Source organism: Oncorhynchus kisutch, linkage group LG27, assembly GCF_002021735.2.
Source record: "Oncorhynchus kisutch isolate 150728-3 linkage group LG27, Okis_V2, whole genome shotgun sequence".
In the NCBI taxonomy this organism is placed as follows: Eukaryota; Metazoa; Chordata; class Actinopteri; order Salmoniformes; family Salmonidae; genus Oncorhynchus; species Oncorhynchus kisutch.
In genome coordinates this window covers 22,550,499-22,567,018 of record NC_034200.2, presented here as the reverse complement: position 1 = coordinate 22,567,018, position 16,520 = coordinate 22,550,499, and the positions used below count along the sequence as shown (strand labels likewise).

General features: G+C 44.2%; 1 protein-coding gene across 4 annotated transcripts in view; it reads right to left on the bottom strand.

Annotated features, from left to right (window-relative positions):
• The window catches only part of LOC109871724 (sodium- and chloride-dependent glycine transporter 1), an 84,034-nt gene that overhangs the window by 13,671 nt on the left and 53,843 nt on the right, over window positions 1-16,520 (bottom strand). For all 4 annotated transcript variants that reach the window (XM_020462690.2, XM_020462691.2, XM_020462693.2 and 1 more), the window contains 6 exons: window positions 5,228-5,384; window positions 3,862-3,993; window positions 2,879-3,164; window positions 1,451-1,583; window positions 953-1,087; window positions 582-685 (listed from right to left, as the gene is read on the bottom strand). In XM_020462690.2, the coding sequence (XP_020318279.1) occupies window positions 582-685; window positions 953-1,087; window positions 1,451-1,583; window positions 2,879-3,164; window positions 3,862-3,993; window positions 5,228-5,384 (947 nt within the window). The remainder of the gene's footprint in view (window positions 1-581; window positions 686-952; window positions 1,088-1,450; window positions 1,584-2,878; window positions 3,165-3,861; window positions 3,994-5,227; window positions 5,385-16,520) is intronic.

Here is a 16,520-nt window from a genome sequence, read left to right as displayed (position 1 = left end):
TAAATGACTAAAACAGATATAAAGTTTGTAGAAAATATAATGGACCTATATATTTATAAATAATTTAATCTTTGAGAACTAACAATAACCAAAATAAAAGCTAGACAGTCAGAGAGAAAAGAAAATTCCAAAAACAATGAATTTAGCAGTATTCATTTTGCTATTATGTGTGAGCAAAAGAACACAGCATTAGCCATGGCAAAATGCATAAAATCACAGGAAATTAGCTTTAAAACTCAGCTCCATGGAGAAATGTGTATCATTGCAGGAATTTGGCTTAAAAACGCTCAAATTTCTCTACACCACCAAGACGGTGGCCTCTAAAATGTAATTTTTTTTTTTTATTGCCACACCCTCTGCCACGCCCCCAGCTACACACACCACCTAAGCCCCTTTTTGACACAGAAAAAGACCTGAACTCTGACAGGATATGCGTCCCAAATGGTACCTTAGTCCCTTTATAGTGCACTACTTCTGACCAGGACCCAATAGGATGCCATTTGGGATGCGTCCAGGGTTTATTTGGTAGTAAAGTGGAGAGTTTAGTGGGGAACAGGGAGGGGAGAGGAAGAGTAGAGTACCTGTAGCAGTTGTTGTGGAACTTGTTGTAGGAGGCCATAGTGATGAGCCCTCCCCATGCACAGCCCAGAGAGTAGAAGATCTGAGAGGCAGCGTCTCCCCATACCTGGACAGACGGACAAACATGTGTCAGTACAACCACTGAAGAACAACCTTATTTAATATCTGAGGCATATTACATCTGATCAAACTGTCTCTTTCAACAGCTGTGTTATGAGAAAGCCAATGAACCAACGCTATGAAGAGCTACAGAGCTATTATATGAGTAATAAACAGTAACTGTTTACAACTCATATAAAGTAGTACTTCACTACAGTAATGGCAAAGAATTCCAGGACTTATAACTATGTTATTTCTATATGATTAACCACACCTTAGCGTCAAGGATCTTATGCCACTGTGGGGTTAGGTAGTACTTGATGCCGGTGACAGCTCCCTCCAGGGTGATGCCTCTGATGAACAGGATGGTCAGCACCACGTAGGGGAACGTCGCTGTGAAGTACACCACCTGGGGACCATCGAGAGGAGAAGAACGAGTGAGAAAATCCCCAAATGTGTGTCAATTATACACTATGACCAGGAGTTCTTCCAGACTGTAGACTAAGTTATTTGACCAGGAAAAACTACTGGCCCAAACAATGACATTTGGAGGTGAGAGAGAGAGCGAGAGAGAGCGAGAGAGAGCGAGAGAGCGAGAAAGAGAGAGAGAGAGAGAGAGAGAAAGGGAGAGAGAGAGAAAGGGAAAGAGAGAGAGAGAGAGAGAGAGGGAGAGAAAGGGATAGAGAGAGAGAGAGAGAGAGAGAGAGAGAGAGAGAGAGAGAGAGAGAGGGAGAGAGAGCGAGAGCGAGAGAGAGAGAGAAAGACACCTCACCTTTCCTGAAGACTTGACTCCTCTGATGAGACAGAGGAAGACCACCACCCAGGACACAGCCAGACATCCCAGAATAGGGAGACGGACTTCCCCGAAATTCCCGATGTCGTCTGAGATCTTCAGCACATAGTGTCTGTGGGGAAGAGAAAAAATGTATCACCGTGTCTATTCACAACAACAACGTCTGGGAGGAGAAACATGGAATATATAGTTAGTGCCGCAGGGACAAATAATGTCTTTACGTTCATTCCTGAAAGATAGAGAAGAAGCATTGTTCAGATGTACCCTGGCATTACAATGAGCGAAGCCCATATTTCAATGCAGCAGCAGCTCGACCAAAAACCACTTGGTGCCAAGACAATGGATTATCTTTACTGACAGTTGACGGGAACAACAACTCCTTTCATGATATACTGACAGACAGCACCACTCGGACGGAAGGCTAAGCACAAAACATTTAGAAAGTCATTAACCAACCACACTGTTTCCTTTGAATGGGCCCTATTCTCAATGCTAGGGGTATAGAACAGCTACACTACTTCCCATGTAGTAAGAATCCAGATAATATTATTTTCTAGGAAAATATACTAAACATCTAATGGTGTGTACCTCAGACAGTGAACAATGAGTAATGCTTGGTGAAGGCTGGATGATTCATCGTAGGCCCGGATTAGCAAGGCAAACATGCCTGCCTGCTTGTTCAAATCAACTGAAGTATCTAGCATCTCAAACATTCCTTTACAGAGATACACAAACCCTCTTTTGTTAACCCATAGTCAAACATACTTTGTGTCAAAACACGTTGGGTGCTGCTTTACTGAACATACATGTATCGAGGAGTAATAGTGTGTATTAACCCTTGCAGTCTGTTTAATCTAGTACACCTGAGTCAGAGTCAGCCATGCCCACACCTTCCCACTCAGGTACTGTAGGGTTGAAAAATGACGGTAACTCCTAAAATTCCCAGGTTTTATAGAAATCCCAGTTGGAAATTCCTGGAATCAGAAAGGAATAAGCAGGAAATCTGGAATTCTCCGTCCAGGGCTTCTGGAAAACCTGGGAATTTTTCAACTGCACACTCAGGCCTTCCTTCCAGCACTCAACAGATCTAGAATAGGTCCGGGACGATACCAGTAACGCAAAACTCATTAGTATCGTAGCAAGAAAACAAAACACGAATGAACCTTTTCAGGAAAACGTCTTTATGTTGCCATCCAGAGTCACGTTTAGTTATTTTCCAAGCTAAAACACACAATATTTTACATACAGCAGGTTTTTAAAGGACCAAATAGTTTGCTTTGTGTTTTCATTTTTGCCATGGAAAAAAATATTGCGATACAGGTATCGTCACAGCCCTAATCTAGAACAAGATCTTTTGGGATTCAAATAAGGATTGATAACTGACTCCGGGTCCGGGTTAGGCCTTACTTCCAGTACTCCTCGCTGGGGCTGGTCCTCTTCGTCTTATTGACCACCTCCACGGCGACCTCAGCGGCCCCGGTGACCAGGCTGCGGGTGACATTGGCCAGGGTGTTGTTGATGCCCGTGGGCGTCACCACGCCGTTGCAGGTGGGCGTGTTCCAGGGGTTGTTGCAGTAGGTCCACGGCAGCAGGTTGGTCATGGAGGAGAAGAAATAGTAGAAGGCGATGCAGATCACCACGTTGTAGTAGATACCGATGTAGGTGGACACCACCATCATCCCGTAGCCCACACCTGATGCAGGAGAGGGATTGAAACAACATTAGAATGATACCAGGAGCTGAAGAGGTGAATGGACTTCTCTGACTGAAGTCATGTAAAAAAAGAAAAAAATGACATTAAGCATTCCAAGCAGACAATAAATGTTGCCATTTATTTTCCACCTTTCAGTTTCCTAAGCATGAGATACAGTCAGTGATTAGTTGCCACTGACCAATAGCAATGACGTAATGCCAATCACCAACGGCAGCAGTGGTTGTTGGCTTGCCTTTGAACATGACTGACCAACGGCAGCAGTGGTTGTTGGCTTGCCTTTGAACATGACTGACCAACGGCAGCAGTGGTTGTTGGCTTGCCTTTGAACATGACTGACCAACGGCAGCAGTGGTTGTTGGCTTGCCTTTGAACATGACTGACCAACGGCAGCAGTGGTTGTTGGCTTGCCTTTGAACATGACTGACCAACGGCAGCAGTGGTTGTTGGCTTGCCTTTGAACATGACTGACCAACGGCAGCAGTGGTTGTTGGCTTGCCTTTGAACATGACTGACCAACGGCAGCAGTGGTTGTTGGCTTGCCTTTGAACATGACTGACCACGGGCAGCAGTGGTTGTTGGCCTGCCTTTGAACATGACTGACCAACGGCAGCAGTGGTTGTTGGCCTGCCTTTGAACATGACTGACCAACGGCAGCAGTGGTTGTTAACTGGCTCACCTTTGAACATGGGACTGATCCTCCAGACCCCCAGGCATCCCTGGCTGGCAAACTGTCCGAAGGAGAGCTCCAGGAAGAACAGAGGGATCCCACAGAACACCAGCATTATGAAGTAGGGGAACATGAAGGCTCCTGTTAAACAACAATAACATGCGGGTCAGGTCAACAGTTAAGTCAAGCCAAAACATTTGTATGAAATCGACTAGAATCCAGCTTTGTGTTATTTGAATCTTTAAACTTGTACTTATTGTAAGTATGCATATGTTAATTATTGCTCACAACCAATGGCTTACCTAATGGTCATTCAAATGAAAAATAAATCAATATACAGAAATTGGTATTCCGTGCTGTGACTATATCCTATTTATGCTGCTTAATGCTCGGTGAGTGAGTGAGTGGATGGATTGTAAGGTCATGTTTGTGTCTAGAATATCATTATTTTTCATACATATAAAAGTTGTCATCCCCAGACATGGGCAATATCATATTTTTGCTATGCAATGCTCAGTGAATGAGCAGTCAAATGTTAAGGTCATGTTTGTGTCTAGAATAGAAAAATTGCCTAGCTCATATAGAAAAGTTGGCATCCCATGGCAATATCCTATTTCTGCAGCGTAATGCAGTGAGGGGTCAGATTGGAAGGAGAGATGTTTATGTCTATGCCAGCCAGAAGAGGTGAAAGAGGTGAGGGAGCATCAAACAGAGGGTGATGCTAAGCCAGGCAGCAATCCTCTGTCTGCTTGACTGGTTTAATGTGGGGGCCACTGGGGCCAATGGGTCTGGGGAATAACCTGTCCTCTGGGACTGTAGTCTGAAATCATGTGTTAGAGGAAAGACTGGAGATTGAGGAGCAGGCTGTCTGCGACACAAATAGCTTCCCTATAGTGCACAACTTTTGACCAGAGCATTCTTTTTTACCTATGAGCCTTGGTCAAAAGTAGTGCACAATATTGGGAATAGGGTGCCTTTTGGGACGTAGCCCAGGCCTCAGCAAGCTGATAGTCTACTGTGGTGTTATTACTGCAGAGCCTTGAGCTACACCAGTCCCCTTGGCTCTATACTCAGCTATGTCATTGTGTGACCTAATGCACAGGCTACTGCATCTGTGTGCCCTTCTATGGCAATCCCCGAACACAAAATGTATAGAAGACTAAAGACAAATGTAGGAGTGAAAACATTTGAATTGAGGGGGAATGAAGCCAAGAATGACTTGGATCCATTTGACACAATGTGAGGACCGTAAACTTAAACTTGACAACCTGCTACTTTGATTGCTTTTTAAAACACTGCAAAATTGTGGATAAACTAGAATGTGTTGCTGTCATAACTACTATATAATCAGTGTGTTGTGAGTGTGAAGACGTACCTCCTCCATTTCTGTAGCAGAGGTAGGGGAACCTCCATACGTTTCCCAAGCCCACAGCATAGCCCACGCTGGTGAGGATAAACTCTATCTGGTTCCCCCAGTTCCCTCTCCTGGAGTTCTTATCTGTCTTCACGGGTTCCCCTGGAACAGCTCCATTCTAGAACACAAAGAGAGAAGAACGTTAGAGATGTTTGAACGTTAAGGGAGACCTGTATTTAGTCTACCTCCAGGCTGGAGTGGGTAGGCGATTCACTCAATGAGACACAACTCAAGGAATAAGCCTGTCGGTCAACTACCTACATTTCGCTGAATGTACAGGCCCGAGGTGCACTTTGCACCAATATTGAACACAAACCAGTGTGAAATAGGCTACTGTACTAGTGAATAGTGCTGCAGTGTAGATGCCCAACACCAAAAGGTCTTGGTGGCATGTCCAGTAATGAGGCTAACACTGCGGATGGCAAAATGCACAAATCATTTAATTCTAGAGTACTTTACTTTTGTCCAGTTACAGGCCTAGTTCTACATTGCATGTTAGAACTCTGTAGTCGAGGTGGGCGCATTGGTGCAAACTTGATTTGAACTGAAATTGTTGTTGTGTGTCCAAAATCAACATTTGGTCTTGTCGTCCTGATTTGCAGTTTCTTCCCTCCATCTGTTGGTGTCAGATGGTCCTCGTTCTGACCTGACCTCCTCACTAACCCCAAAAGTTCACTAGTGAGACTGCTACGTTCATCTGACTAACTAACTCACACAGCCAGAGCAGCACATGTTCCCTCCCATGGCACCACAGAACCATTAATAACTATTCAACATGTTATAGTTTCAATACAACTCATTCAGGTAAATGTTATACTACCTTAATCATACACGTGACAAAGGTTTGGATTGCTGTGGGTTTTTGGATTTGGTGTCTCCTGGAGTGCACTGTTGGATATTATGTGCAGTCAGAGGGATATGAAAAGCTAAGTACACACGCAGGCACGAGGAACAAAAACACACACACACGGTCTAACGGCACCATCTGAGCTCCCCGGGCCATTGCTCCCAGCAGAGACGGCTTCACGCAAGCAAACAACTTATTCATCATCAAAAGACAAACAAAACAACTGAAAAATCCCATATTTTCGTGATTGCCCCCTAGTGATGTTTGGAGTCTAGATGCACCCAAATGTTACATTTAAAACAAAGTTAACCTTTTTCACAAGAATCCCCAACCCCTCTGTGTTGAATTGTAAACGAAAGAGGGGATAAATAATACAATATCACCAAACAAAACTCTTGCATATCAATAACATTATTACAGCCAAAATGTCCTGGCTGGCCATTGAGTTTGTGAGATGTGCGCACCTGTGCGCGTGCGTGGGAAAGTGTGTGTGGAGGCTGCTCTCCTCAGTGTGATGCCTGTGTGCGTGTGGTGTGTGTTTTAACTGCTGAGCGTCTGAAGGAGGAGCACACCTGTTCAGTGCGAGGCGAGGGCAGGGCAGCTGTACAGCTGATAGGGCCCAGGGTGGAATGAGAGTCTAGCCAACCCACACAACACAACATGGCAGACAGAATGGGTTGCTACATGTTGCCTGCTGACCGGCTGGCCTCCCACCTCCAGCTCTCCCACCTGTGAGAAGCCAAGTCTGTCAACACATGATGCAACTCATAAACTCAGCAAAAAAATAAACATCCTCTCACTGTCAACTGCGTTTATTTTCAGCAAACTTAACATGTATAAATATTTGTATGAACATAACAAGATTCAACAACTGAGACATAAACTGACCAAGTTCCACAGACATGTGACTAACATAAATGGAATAATGTGTCCCTGAACAAAGGGGGGGTCAAAATCAACAGTAACAGTCAGTAACTGGTGTGGCCACCAGCTGCATTAAGTACTGCAGTGCATCTCCTCCTCATGGACTGCACCAGATTTGCCAGTTCTTGCTGTGAGATGTTACCCCACTCTTCCACCAAGGCATCTGCACGTTCCTGGACATTTCTGGGGGGGAATGGCCCTAGCCCTCACCATCCGATCCAACAGGTCCCAGACGTGCTCAATGGGATTGAGATTCGGGCTCTTCGCTGGCCATGGCAGAACACTGACATTCCTGTCTTAAATGAAATCATGCACAGAACGAGCAGTATGGCTGGTGGCATTGTCATGCTTGAGGGTCATGTCAGGATGAGCCTGCAGGAAGGGTACCACATGAGGGAGGAGGATGTCTTCCCTGTAACACACAGCATTGAGATTGCCTGCAATGACAACAAGCTCAGTCCGATGATGCTGTGACACATCGATCCAGACCATGACAGACCCTCCACCTCCAAAATCGATCCCACTCCAGAGTACAGGCCTTGGTGTAACGCTCATTCCTTCCACGATAAACGCAAATCCGACCATCACCCCTGGTGAGACAAAACCGCGACTCATCAGTGAAGACCACGTTTTGCCAGTTCTGTCTGGTCCAGCAACTGTGGGTTTGTGCCCATAGGTGACGTTGTTCCCGGTGATGTCTGGTGAGGACCTGCCTTACAACTGGCCTACAAGCCCTCAGTCCAGTCTGAGCACTGATGGAGGGATTGTGCGTTCCAGGTATAACTCGGGCAGTTGTTGTTGCCATCCTGTACCTGACCCGCAGGTGTGATGTTCGGATGTACCGATCCTGTGCAGGTGTTGTTACACATGGTCTGCCACTGCGAGTACGATCAGCTGTCCGTCCTGTCTCCCTGTAGCGCTGTCTTAGGCGTCTCACAGTACGGACACTGCAATTTATTGCCCTGGCCACATCTGCAGTCCTCATGCCTCCTTGCAGCATGCCTAAAGCACGTTTACGCAGATGAGCAGGGACCCTGGGCATCTTTCTTTTGGTGTTTTTCAGAGTCAGTAGAAAGGCACATTTAGTGTCCTAAGTTTTCGTAACTGTGACCGTAATTGGCTACCGTCTGTAAGCTGTTAGTGTATTAACGACCGTTCCACAGGTGCATGTTCATTAATTGTTTATGGTTCATTGAACAAGCAAGGAAACAGTGTTAAAACACTTTACAATGAAGATCTATGAGGTTATTTTGATTTTTACGAATTATCTTTGAAAGACAGGGTCCTGAAAAAGGAACATTTCTTTTTTTGCTGAGATTAGTTCACTCATAGTAACATACTCAGCACATAAAACGGAAAAACGTTGACTTAAAATGCTCTACATATCCAAGCATTGATGCGACTTGATTCCATACATGAGGCATTATTTGTAAACTATAGAGATAACATTATAACTGCTGTCCACTTCACTATCTGTTCTGATTCTCTTTCCAGGCTGTCTCTCTGACCTGGCTATTAGGCTGTGTCCCAAATATCACCTTGTTCTATACGCCCTATGGGGCCTGGTCAAAAGCAGAGCACTAAATAGGCAATGGGGTGACAGACCGCCCGATTCAGATCCACACACTCTCTGCCCTTTCCATCCCATCCACACCGCACGCCCAGCTGGGCCCATCTGCCCTTTACGTAAGCTGCACACATTCTCTTCTCTCGCTCTCTCTCTTCTTCTCTCTGAGGGGCCCTTCCAAATCAGTGGCCTCGGCCCCAGCCTTACTCCCAATGTCCTGCCTGGCCTGCCTCCTTCCAGCGCACTGCACACAGGTGCACCACATGAGAGAGAGAGGGAAAGAATATAAGGGGGGGGGGCAGAGAGAGAGAGCAAGAAAGATATAGGGAGGGGGGAGAGGGACAGAGAAAGACAGACAGACTTGAATCGTGCACGGAAGGGAGAAAGGGTGAGTAAAGACGATTCACATTCAGTGCTAAAACATGGGCAAATACAGTGCATTTAGAAAATATTCAGACCCCTTGACTTTTTTCACATTTTCTTATGTTATAGTCTTATTCTAAAATGGATTACATTGTCTCCCCATCAATCTACGCACACTACCCCATAATGACAAAGCAAAAATAAGTTTTGATTTTTTTGTGCTAATTCATAAAAAATAAAAATATCACATTTACATAACTAAATAGGTGATTACAGCCTCAAGTCTTCTTGGGTATGATGCTACAAGCTTGGCACACCTGTATTTGGGGAGTTTCTCCCATTCTTCTCTGCAGATCCTCTCAAGCTCTGTCAGGTTGGATGGAGAGAGTCACTGCACAGCTATTTTCAAGTCTCTCCAGAGATGTTCGATCGGGTTCAAGTCCGGGCTCTGGCTGGGCCACTCAATGACTTTCAGAGACTTGTCCCGAAACCCACTCCTACATTGTCTTGGCTGTTATGCTTAGGGTCGTTGTCCTGTTAAAAGGGGAAGCTTCGCCTAGTCTGAGGTCCTGAGCACTCTGGAGCAGGTTTTCATCAAGGATCTCTCTGTACTTTGCTCCATTCATCTTTCCCTTGATCCTGACAAGTCTCCCAGTCCTTACCGCTGAAAAACATCCCTACAGCATGATGCTGCCACCACCATGCTTCCCCGAAGGGATGGTGCCAGGTTTCCACCAGGCTTGACGCTTGGCATTCAGGCCAAAGAGTTCAATCTTGGTTTCATCAGACTAGAGAATCCTGTTTCTCATGGTCTGAGACTCCTTCAGGTGCCTTTTGGCAAACTCCAAGCAGGCTGTTGTGTGCCTTTTACTAAGGAGTGGCTTCCGTCTTGCCACTCCACCATAAAGGCCTGATTGGTGGAGTCTTGCTGAGATGGTTGTCCTTCTGGAAGCTTCTCATATCTCCACAGAAGAACTCTGGAGCTCTGTCAGAGTGACCATCGGGTTCTTGGTCACCTCCCTGACCAAGGCCATTATCTCCTGATTGTTCAGTTTGGCCAGAAATAATATTTATGTTTATTTATTTATTTATGCAAAAAAAAAAATATTTTATTTATTTATGCAAAAAAATTCTAAAATCCTTTCTTGGCCTCGTCATTATGGGGTATTGTGATGTCATTATGGGGTATTGTGATGTCATTATGGGGTATTGTGATGTTATTATGGGGTATTGTGTGTAGATTGATGAGGAAAAACATGTATTGAATACATGTTGAATAAGGCTGTAATGTAACAAAATGTGGAAAAGGGGAATGGGTCTGAATACTTTCCCAATGCAGTGGAAATACACTCAGGTGTCACGCCCTGGTCGAAGTATTATTGTGTTTGTCTTTATTTATTTGGTCAGGCCGGGGTGTGACATGGGTATAGTCTGTTTCAGTTTTCGTTACGTTCTTTGTTTTGTAGTGTTTATAATTGATTCGTGTTTTACGTTTTGTTCATTAAACATGGATCGCAATCTACACGCTGCATTTTGGTCCGACTCTCCTTCACAACAGGAAGACCGTTACATCAGGTGATAGTTCTGAAATGACTACTGGGCTAGCTCTCAAATGAGTCGGTCTGATTATGGGTCATTTGGTGCTAACATGGCTTTTTGGATTGTCATGCTAATACACGGTTATTTTCAGTTCTGCTGAAAGCAAATAAAAATATAGCCAAATTAATTTGATCAAACCTGCCTAGGTCTTGGTCCAAATAACATAAACATGACTAAAACACGCACGGACCAATGCACTCTACCATTCCAGCTAATTTGATGGACAGTGGCACACACCTAACAAAGCATGGCCAATGACAGCTGTGACCCTGTCATGGTGATAGACATGCTCCATCTTCACTTGAGTGTAAACCCAACCTAAGGCCTGACCAGAGTCCCAGAGAAGCAGCTTGCTACTACAGTACACACAGTATAGTAGATGAGACCTGATTTGGATGCCATACTACCAACAGGAAAAGACAGAATTGTGTCTGTTATTGTAAAGCTCCAGCCTACAAGGCCGGCTGGCGGCCCAGAGCTGCCTGGCATTTACTGACAACCCCTGCCTGCATCCTCACTAGGCATGCAACCATCACAAGTCATTATGTAGCCCACTTCGCCGCGATGAGCAGCAGTATTCCCCAAAATTGGACTGTTAACTTGCCTGAGAGTGAGACATAACACGTTTTACCTAAACTTTGTTCGTTGTGCCAAGAACTATTTGAAGGACTGGCCTGAATGACTGAGTGATAGGCTATGAACTACAGTTTAAGGATACAACTCATTTTCATTTAATACAAGATCAGCAAGTGGCGGAAAAGGGGAAGAGGAGACAGAACGAAAACAAAACATAGCGTTTTACACTACTATGTATGAGAGATGTTTTAGCACTGCACGATTCCATGTTGCACTGTACATGGGGGGAGATTGTGCGTGTTCACTTATCATAGCTGAGTACACACATGCCTCGCACACACACGCACACGCACACACCAGAAGACCTTAATACACTTCTGCACATGTACCCCAGCACCTGATTCACACAGCTAGTTACCTCCTGTTCCACCACTATTATTGGGGAATGTAGAATGCTGACCATAACTGAATGAACAATACTGACGAACCATTAAATCTGCCTGTGTGTACAGTGCACTCTGAAGATATTCAGACCCCTTGACTTTTTCCACATTATCTTACGTTACAGCTTTATTCTAAAATGGGTATAACAACAACAACAAAAATCTTCAATCTACACACAATACCCCATAATAACAAAGCAAAAACAGGTTTTCATAATTTTTTGCTAATTTCTTACAAATTAAAAATTAACGGAAATACCACATTTACATAAGTATTCAGACCCTTTACTCAGTGCTTTGTTGAAGCACCTTTGGCATCGATTACAGCCTTGAGTCTTCTTGGGTATGACGCTACAAGCTTGGCACACCTGTATCTGGGGAGTTTCTTCCATTCTTCTCTACAGATCATTTCAAGATCTGTCAGGTTGGATGGGGTGCATTGCTACACAGCTATTTTCAGGTCTCTCCAGAGATGTTCGATCAGGTTCAAGTCCGGGCACGGGCTCGGCCACTCAAAGAGATTCAGAGACTTGTCCCGAAGCCACTCCTGCGCTGTCTTGGCTGTGTACTTAGGGTCGTTGTCCTGTTGGAAGGTGAATCTTCGCCCCAGTCTGAGGTTCTGAGCGCTCTGGAGCATGTTTTCATCAAGGATCTCTCTGTACTTTTTCATCTTTTCATCGATCCTGACTAGTCTCCCAGTCCCTGCCGCTGAAAAACATACCCAAACCATGATGCTGCCACCACCATGCTTCCCCATAGGGATAGCGCCAGGTTTCCCCCAGATATGACACTTGGCATTGAGGCCAAAGAGTTCAATCTTGGTTTCATCAGAACAGAGAATCTTGTTTCTCATGGTTTGAGAGTCCTTTATAGTGGTGTAACGGATTGTAGTTGATCCATACAACGATCCGTACGGATCACCGCCCATGGTTCAGCACGCATGTGAACCACGGAACAATTGCATAGTTTAACCATCATAGTGTGAAATACAGTTCTACTGCCGCTGTTACTTTTTAAAGTCATAATTCTCTAAATCTCGATGCAGAGTTGCAATGAAAAGATAAAGACAAGACAGATGTGTGCTGTGTTTTACTCTGAAGCCTGAAGGTTGATCTGATTATTTATTAAAAGCAGTTTTGTGTACTGTTCACGTGAACGGGGCCTGTTGAATCAATCCTGGATTCTCGCGTTGCAAAAAGCAAAGAAGACTAAAGAGCGGTGACAGCCATGGAGCTAGCGGAGGAGCTGAAGAACTGGAAAAGCCTCCCGCTTCATTTGAGTCTCATGTATGGGAGCATTTTGGCCTCCCTGTCAAATATGATGAAGGAAGAAGGGTGGTGGACAACATCATTACGGTGTGTAGGCATTGTGCCACAAGAAATCCGTATGATCATGGAAATACATTGAGTGTGGCCACACATTAATGCGTCATCACCCTGGTGTGTCAGTGACGGGAGCCAACTCAGCCAAGAATCTACAACGTCTCACCACGGCATTTAAGCAGCCCTTTGCTGCAGAATTAGACCGGGCTGAAGCCATCACAAAATCTATTGGGATGTTTATCGTTGAAGACATGAGGCATACTCTGTTGTGGAAAACAAAGTGTTTAAACATATGTAGCAAGTGCTTGAGCCACGCTACAAAATCCACTCGCATACCCACTTTCAGTATGAAGATTGTGCCAGATCTTTATGAACAGGAAAAGATCAAAATTATCAACAAAGTATCCAAGGCATCCTCTGTTGCCCTCACCACATACGGGTGGACCTCCAGGGCAACGGAAAGCTACATGACTGTGACTGCTCACTACACCACATACGGGTGGACCTCCAGGGCAACGGAAAGCTACGTGACTGTGACTGCTCACTACACCACAGAGGAGTGGGCGATGTGAAGTCCGGTGCTACAGACACGCCCCCTCTATGAGAGTCACACAGGCACAAATCTGGAGCAGGTATTGCTAGAAGCAGTAGCAGAGTGGAAGCTAGAGAGTCCCAATAGCAATATCCCAATCACTACAGATAATACCAAGAACCAAGAAAATGCAGTGATAGAAGCATCTTCACAAGGTCCTTTGCTGTTGTTCTGGGATTGATTTGCACTTTATGTACCAAAGTACGTTAATCTCTAGGAGACAGAACGAGTCTCCTTCCTGAGGGGTATGACAGCTGTGTGGTCCCATGGTGTTTATACTTGCGTACTATTGTTAGTACAGATGAACATGTGACCTTCAGGTGTTTGGAAATTGCTCCCATGAATGAACCAGACTTATTTTCCCTGTGGTCTTGGCTGATTTCTTTTGATTTTCCCATGATGTCAAGCAAAGAGGCACTGAGTTTGAAATACATCCACAGTTACACCTTCAATTGACTCAAATGATGTAAATTAGCCTACCAGAAGCTTCTAAAGTCATGATATAATTTTCTGGAATTTTCCAAGTTGTTTAAAGGCACATTCAACTTAATGAAAGTAAACTTCTGACCCACTGGAATTGTGATACAGTTAGTTATAAGTGAAGTAATCTGTCTGTAAACAATTGTTGTAAAAATGACTTGTGTCATGCACAAAGTAGATGTCTAACCGACTTGCCAAAACTATAGTTTGTTAACAATACATTTGTGGAGTGGTTGTAAAACGAGTTTTAATGACTCCAACCTAAGTGTACGTAAACTTCCCACTTCAACTGTATGAGCTCAGGTCTGCTTTGCTTTCTTTCCTTTTTTACTTGTTTTTGATGATGTGGACACGGGCTATTCTTACATTCACTATTGTTCAAAGGAAGAAGGTATCATGCCTCATATTGCACTTTACTTAACAATTGAGTATTGAATATTTTAAATTTTAAGATTCTATTTAAACATTGAAAAGTTCCTTGTTCTTTATGTAATAAATGGAAAGCAAAGTTATATTTGTTATATTTGTCTCCCTCTTTTTATTTTGCTGGTTCGAAAAATGATCCGATCTGTGACTCAAAACAGTGATCCAATCCTAACCGTGAGTTTTGTGTTGCACCACTAGTCCTTTAGGTTCCTTTCGGCAAACTCCAATTGGGATGTCATGTGTCTTTTACTGAGGAGTCATATTTACATATTTACCAGACCTATGCCAAAGAGCTGAATAAGAATCCATCAAACAATATCTACTGTACATGTGGCCTACAGTCACTTTACAGCCTTATTCTAAAGTATATTAAATAAAACATTTTCCTCATCAATCTAGACACAATACCTCCTAATGATGAAGCAAAAACAGATCATATATATATATATATATTTTTTAAAGTATTCAGACCCTTTGCTATGAGACTCGAAAGGCACACACCTGTCTATATAAAGGTCCCACAGCTGACAGTGCATGTCAGAGCAAAACCCAAGCCATGAGGTAAAAGGAATCCTGTTTCCATTGATCATCCTTGAGATATTTCTAAAACTTCATTGGAGTCCATCTGTGGTAAATTCCATTGATTGGACATGATTTGGAAAGGATTTGAAAAAAAAACAAGCCACGAGGTCGAATGAATTCTCCGTAGAGTTCCAAAACAGGATTGTGTTGAGGCACAGATTTGGGGACGGGTACCAAAACATTTCTGCAGCATTGAAGGTCCCCAAGAACACAGTGGCCTCCATCATTCTTTAATTGAAGAAATTTGGAATCACCAAGACTCTTCCGAGAGCTGGCCTCCTGGCCAAACTGAGCAATCGAGGAAGAAGGGCCTCGAGTGACCAAGAACCCAATGGCCACTCCGACAGAGCTCCAGAGTTCCTCGGTGGAGATGGGAAAACCTTCCAGAAGGACAACCATCTCTGCAGCACTCCACCAATCAGGCCTTTATGGTAGAGTGGCCAGACGGAAGCCTCTCCCCAGTAAAAGCACATGACATCCCACTTGGAGTTTGTCAAAAGGCACCTAAAGACTCTCAGACCATCAGAAACAGATTATTTGGTCTGATGAAACCAAGATTGAACTATTTGGCCTGAATGCCAAGCATCACGTCTGGAGGAAAACTGGCTCCATCCCTACAGTGAAGCATGGTGGTAGCAGCATCATGCTGTGGAGATGTTTTTCAGTGGCAAGGACTGAGAAACTGGTCAGGATTCAAGGGAAAGATGAACGGAGCAAAGTACTGAGAGATCCTTGATGAAAACCTGCTCCAGAATGATCAGGACCTCAGACTGGGGCAAAGGTTCACCTTCCAACAGGACAATGACCATAAGCACACATCCAAGACAACGCGGGAGTGGCTTCGGGACAAGTCTCTGAATGTCCTTGAGAGGCCCAGCCAGAGCCTGGACTTGAACCAGATCGAAGATCTCTGGAGAGACCTGAAAATACCTGTGCTGCAATGCTCACTATCCAACCTGACAGAGCTTGAGAGGACCTGCAGTGAAGAATGGGAGAAACTCCCCAGATACAGGTGTGCCAAGCTTGTAGCGTCATACCCAAGAAAACCAGAGGCTGTAATTGCTGCTAAAGGCGCTTCAACAAAGTACTGAGTAAAAGGGTCTGAATACTTACGTAAATGTGATATTTCTTCTTTTTTTGTGCCGAAATGTCTAAAAACCTGTTTTTGCTTTGTCATCATGGGGTATTGTGTGCAGTCTGGCAAAGGGGAAAAACAATTTTATCAATTTTATAATAAGGCTTTAACGTAACAAAATGTGGAAAAAGTCAAGGGGTCTGAATACTTTCCGAATGCGCTGTACGTTGGCATAAGCTACACAGTTTACGTGAATTGAAGCTTGCTACTCTCGCACAAAAATATCACGCAGTTGAAGGACGTCTCCCTGTGTGATTTGGGCTTCATGTAGCTAGGCCAAATCTAAAATGCCCTTAGAAAAACTTCTATTTAAAAAATATGTTTAAAAACAACAACGAAACATGTGCGGCTGTTGGTTTGAAACTTTTTCAATAAAAAGTGTTTTATTTTTTAATCCC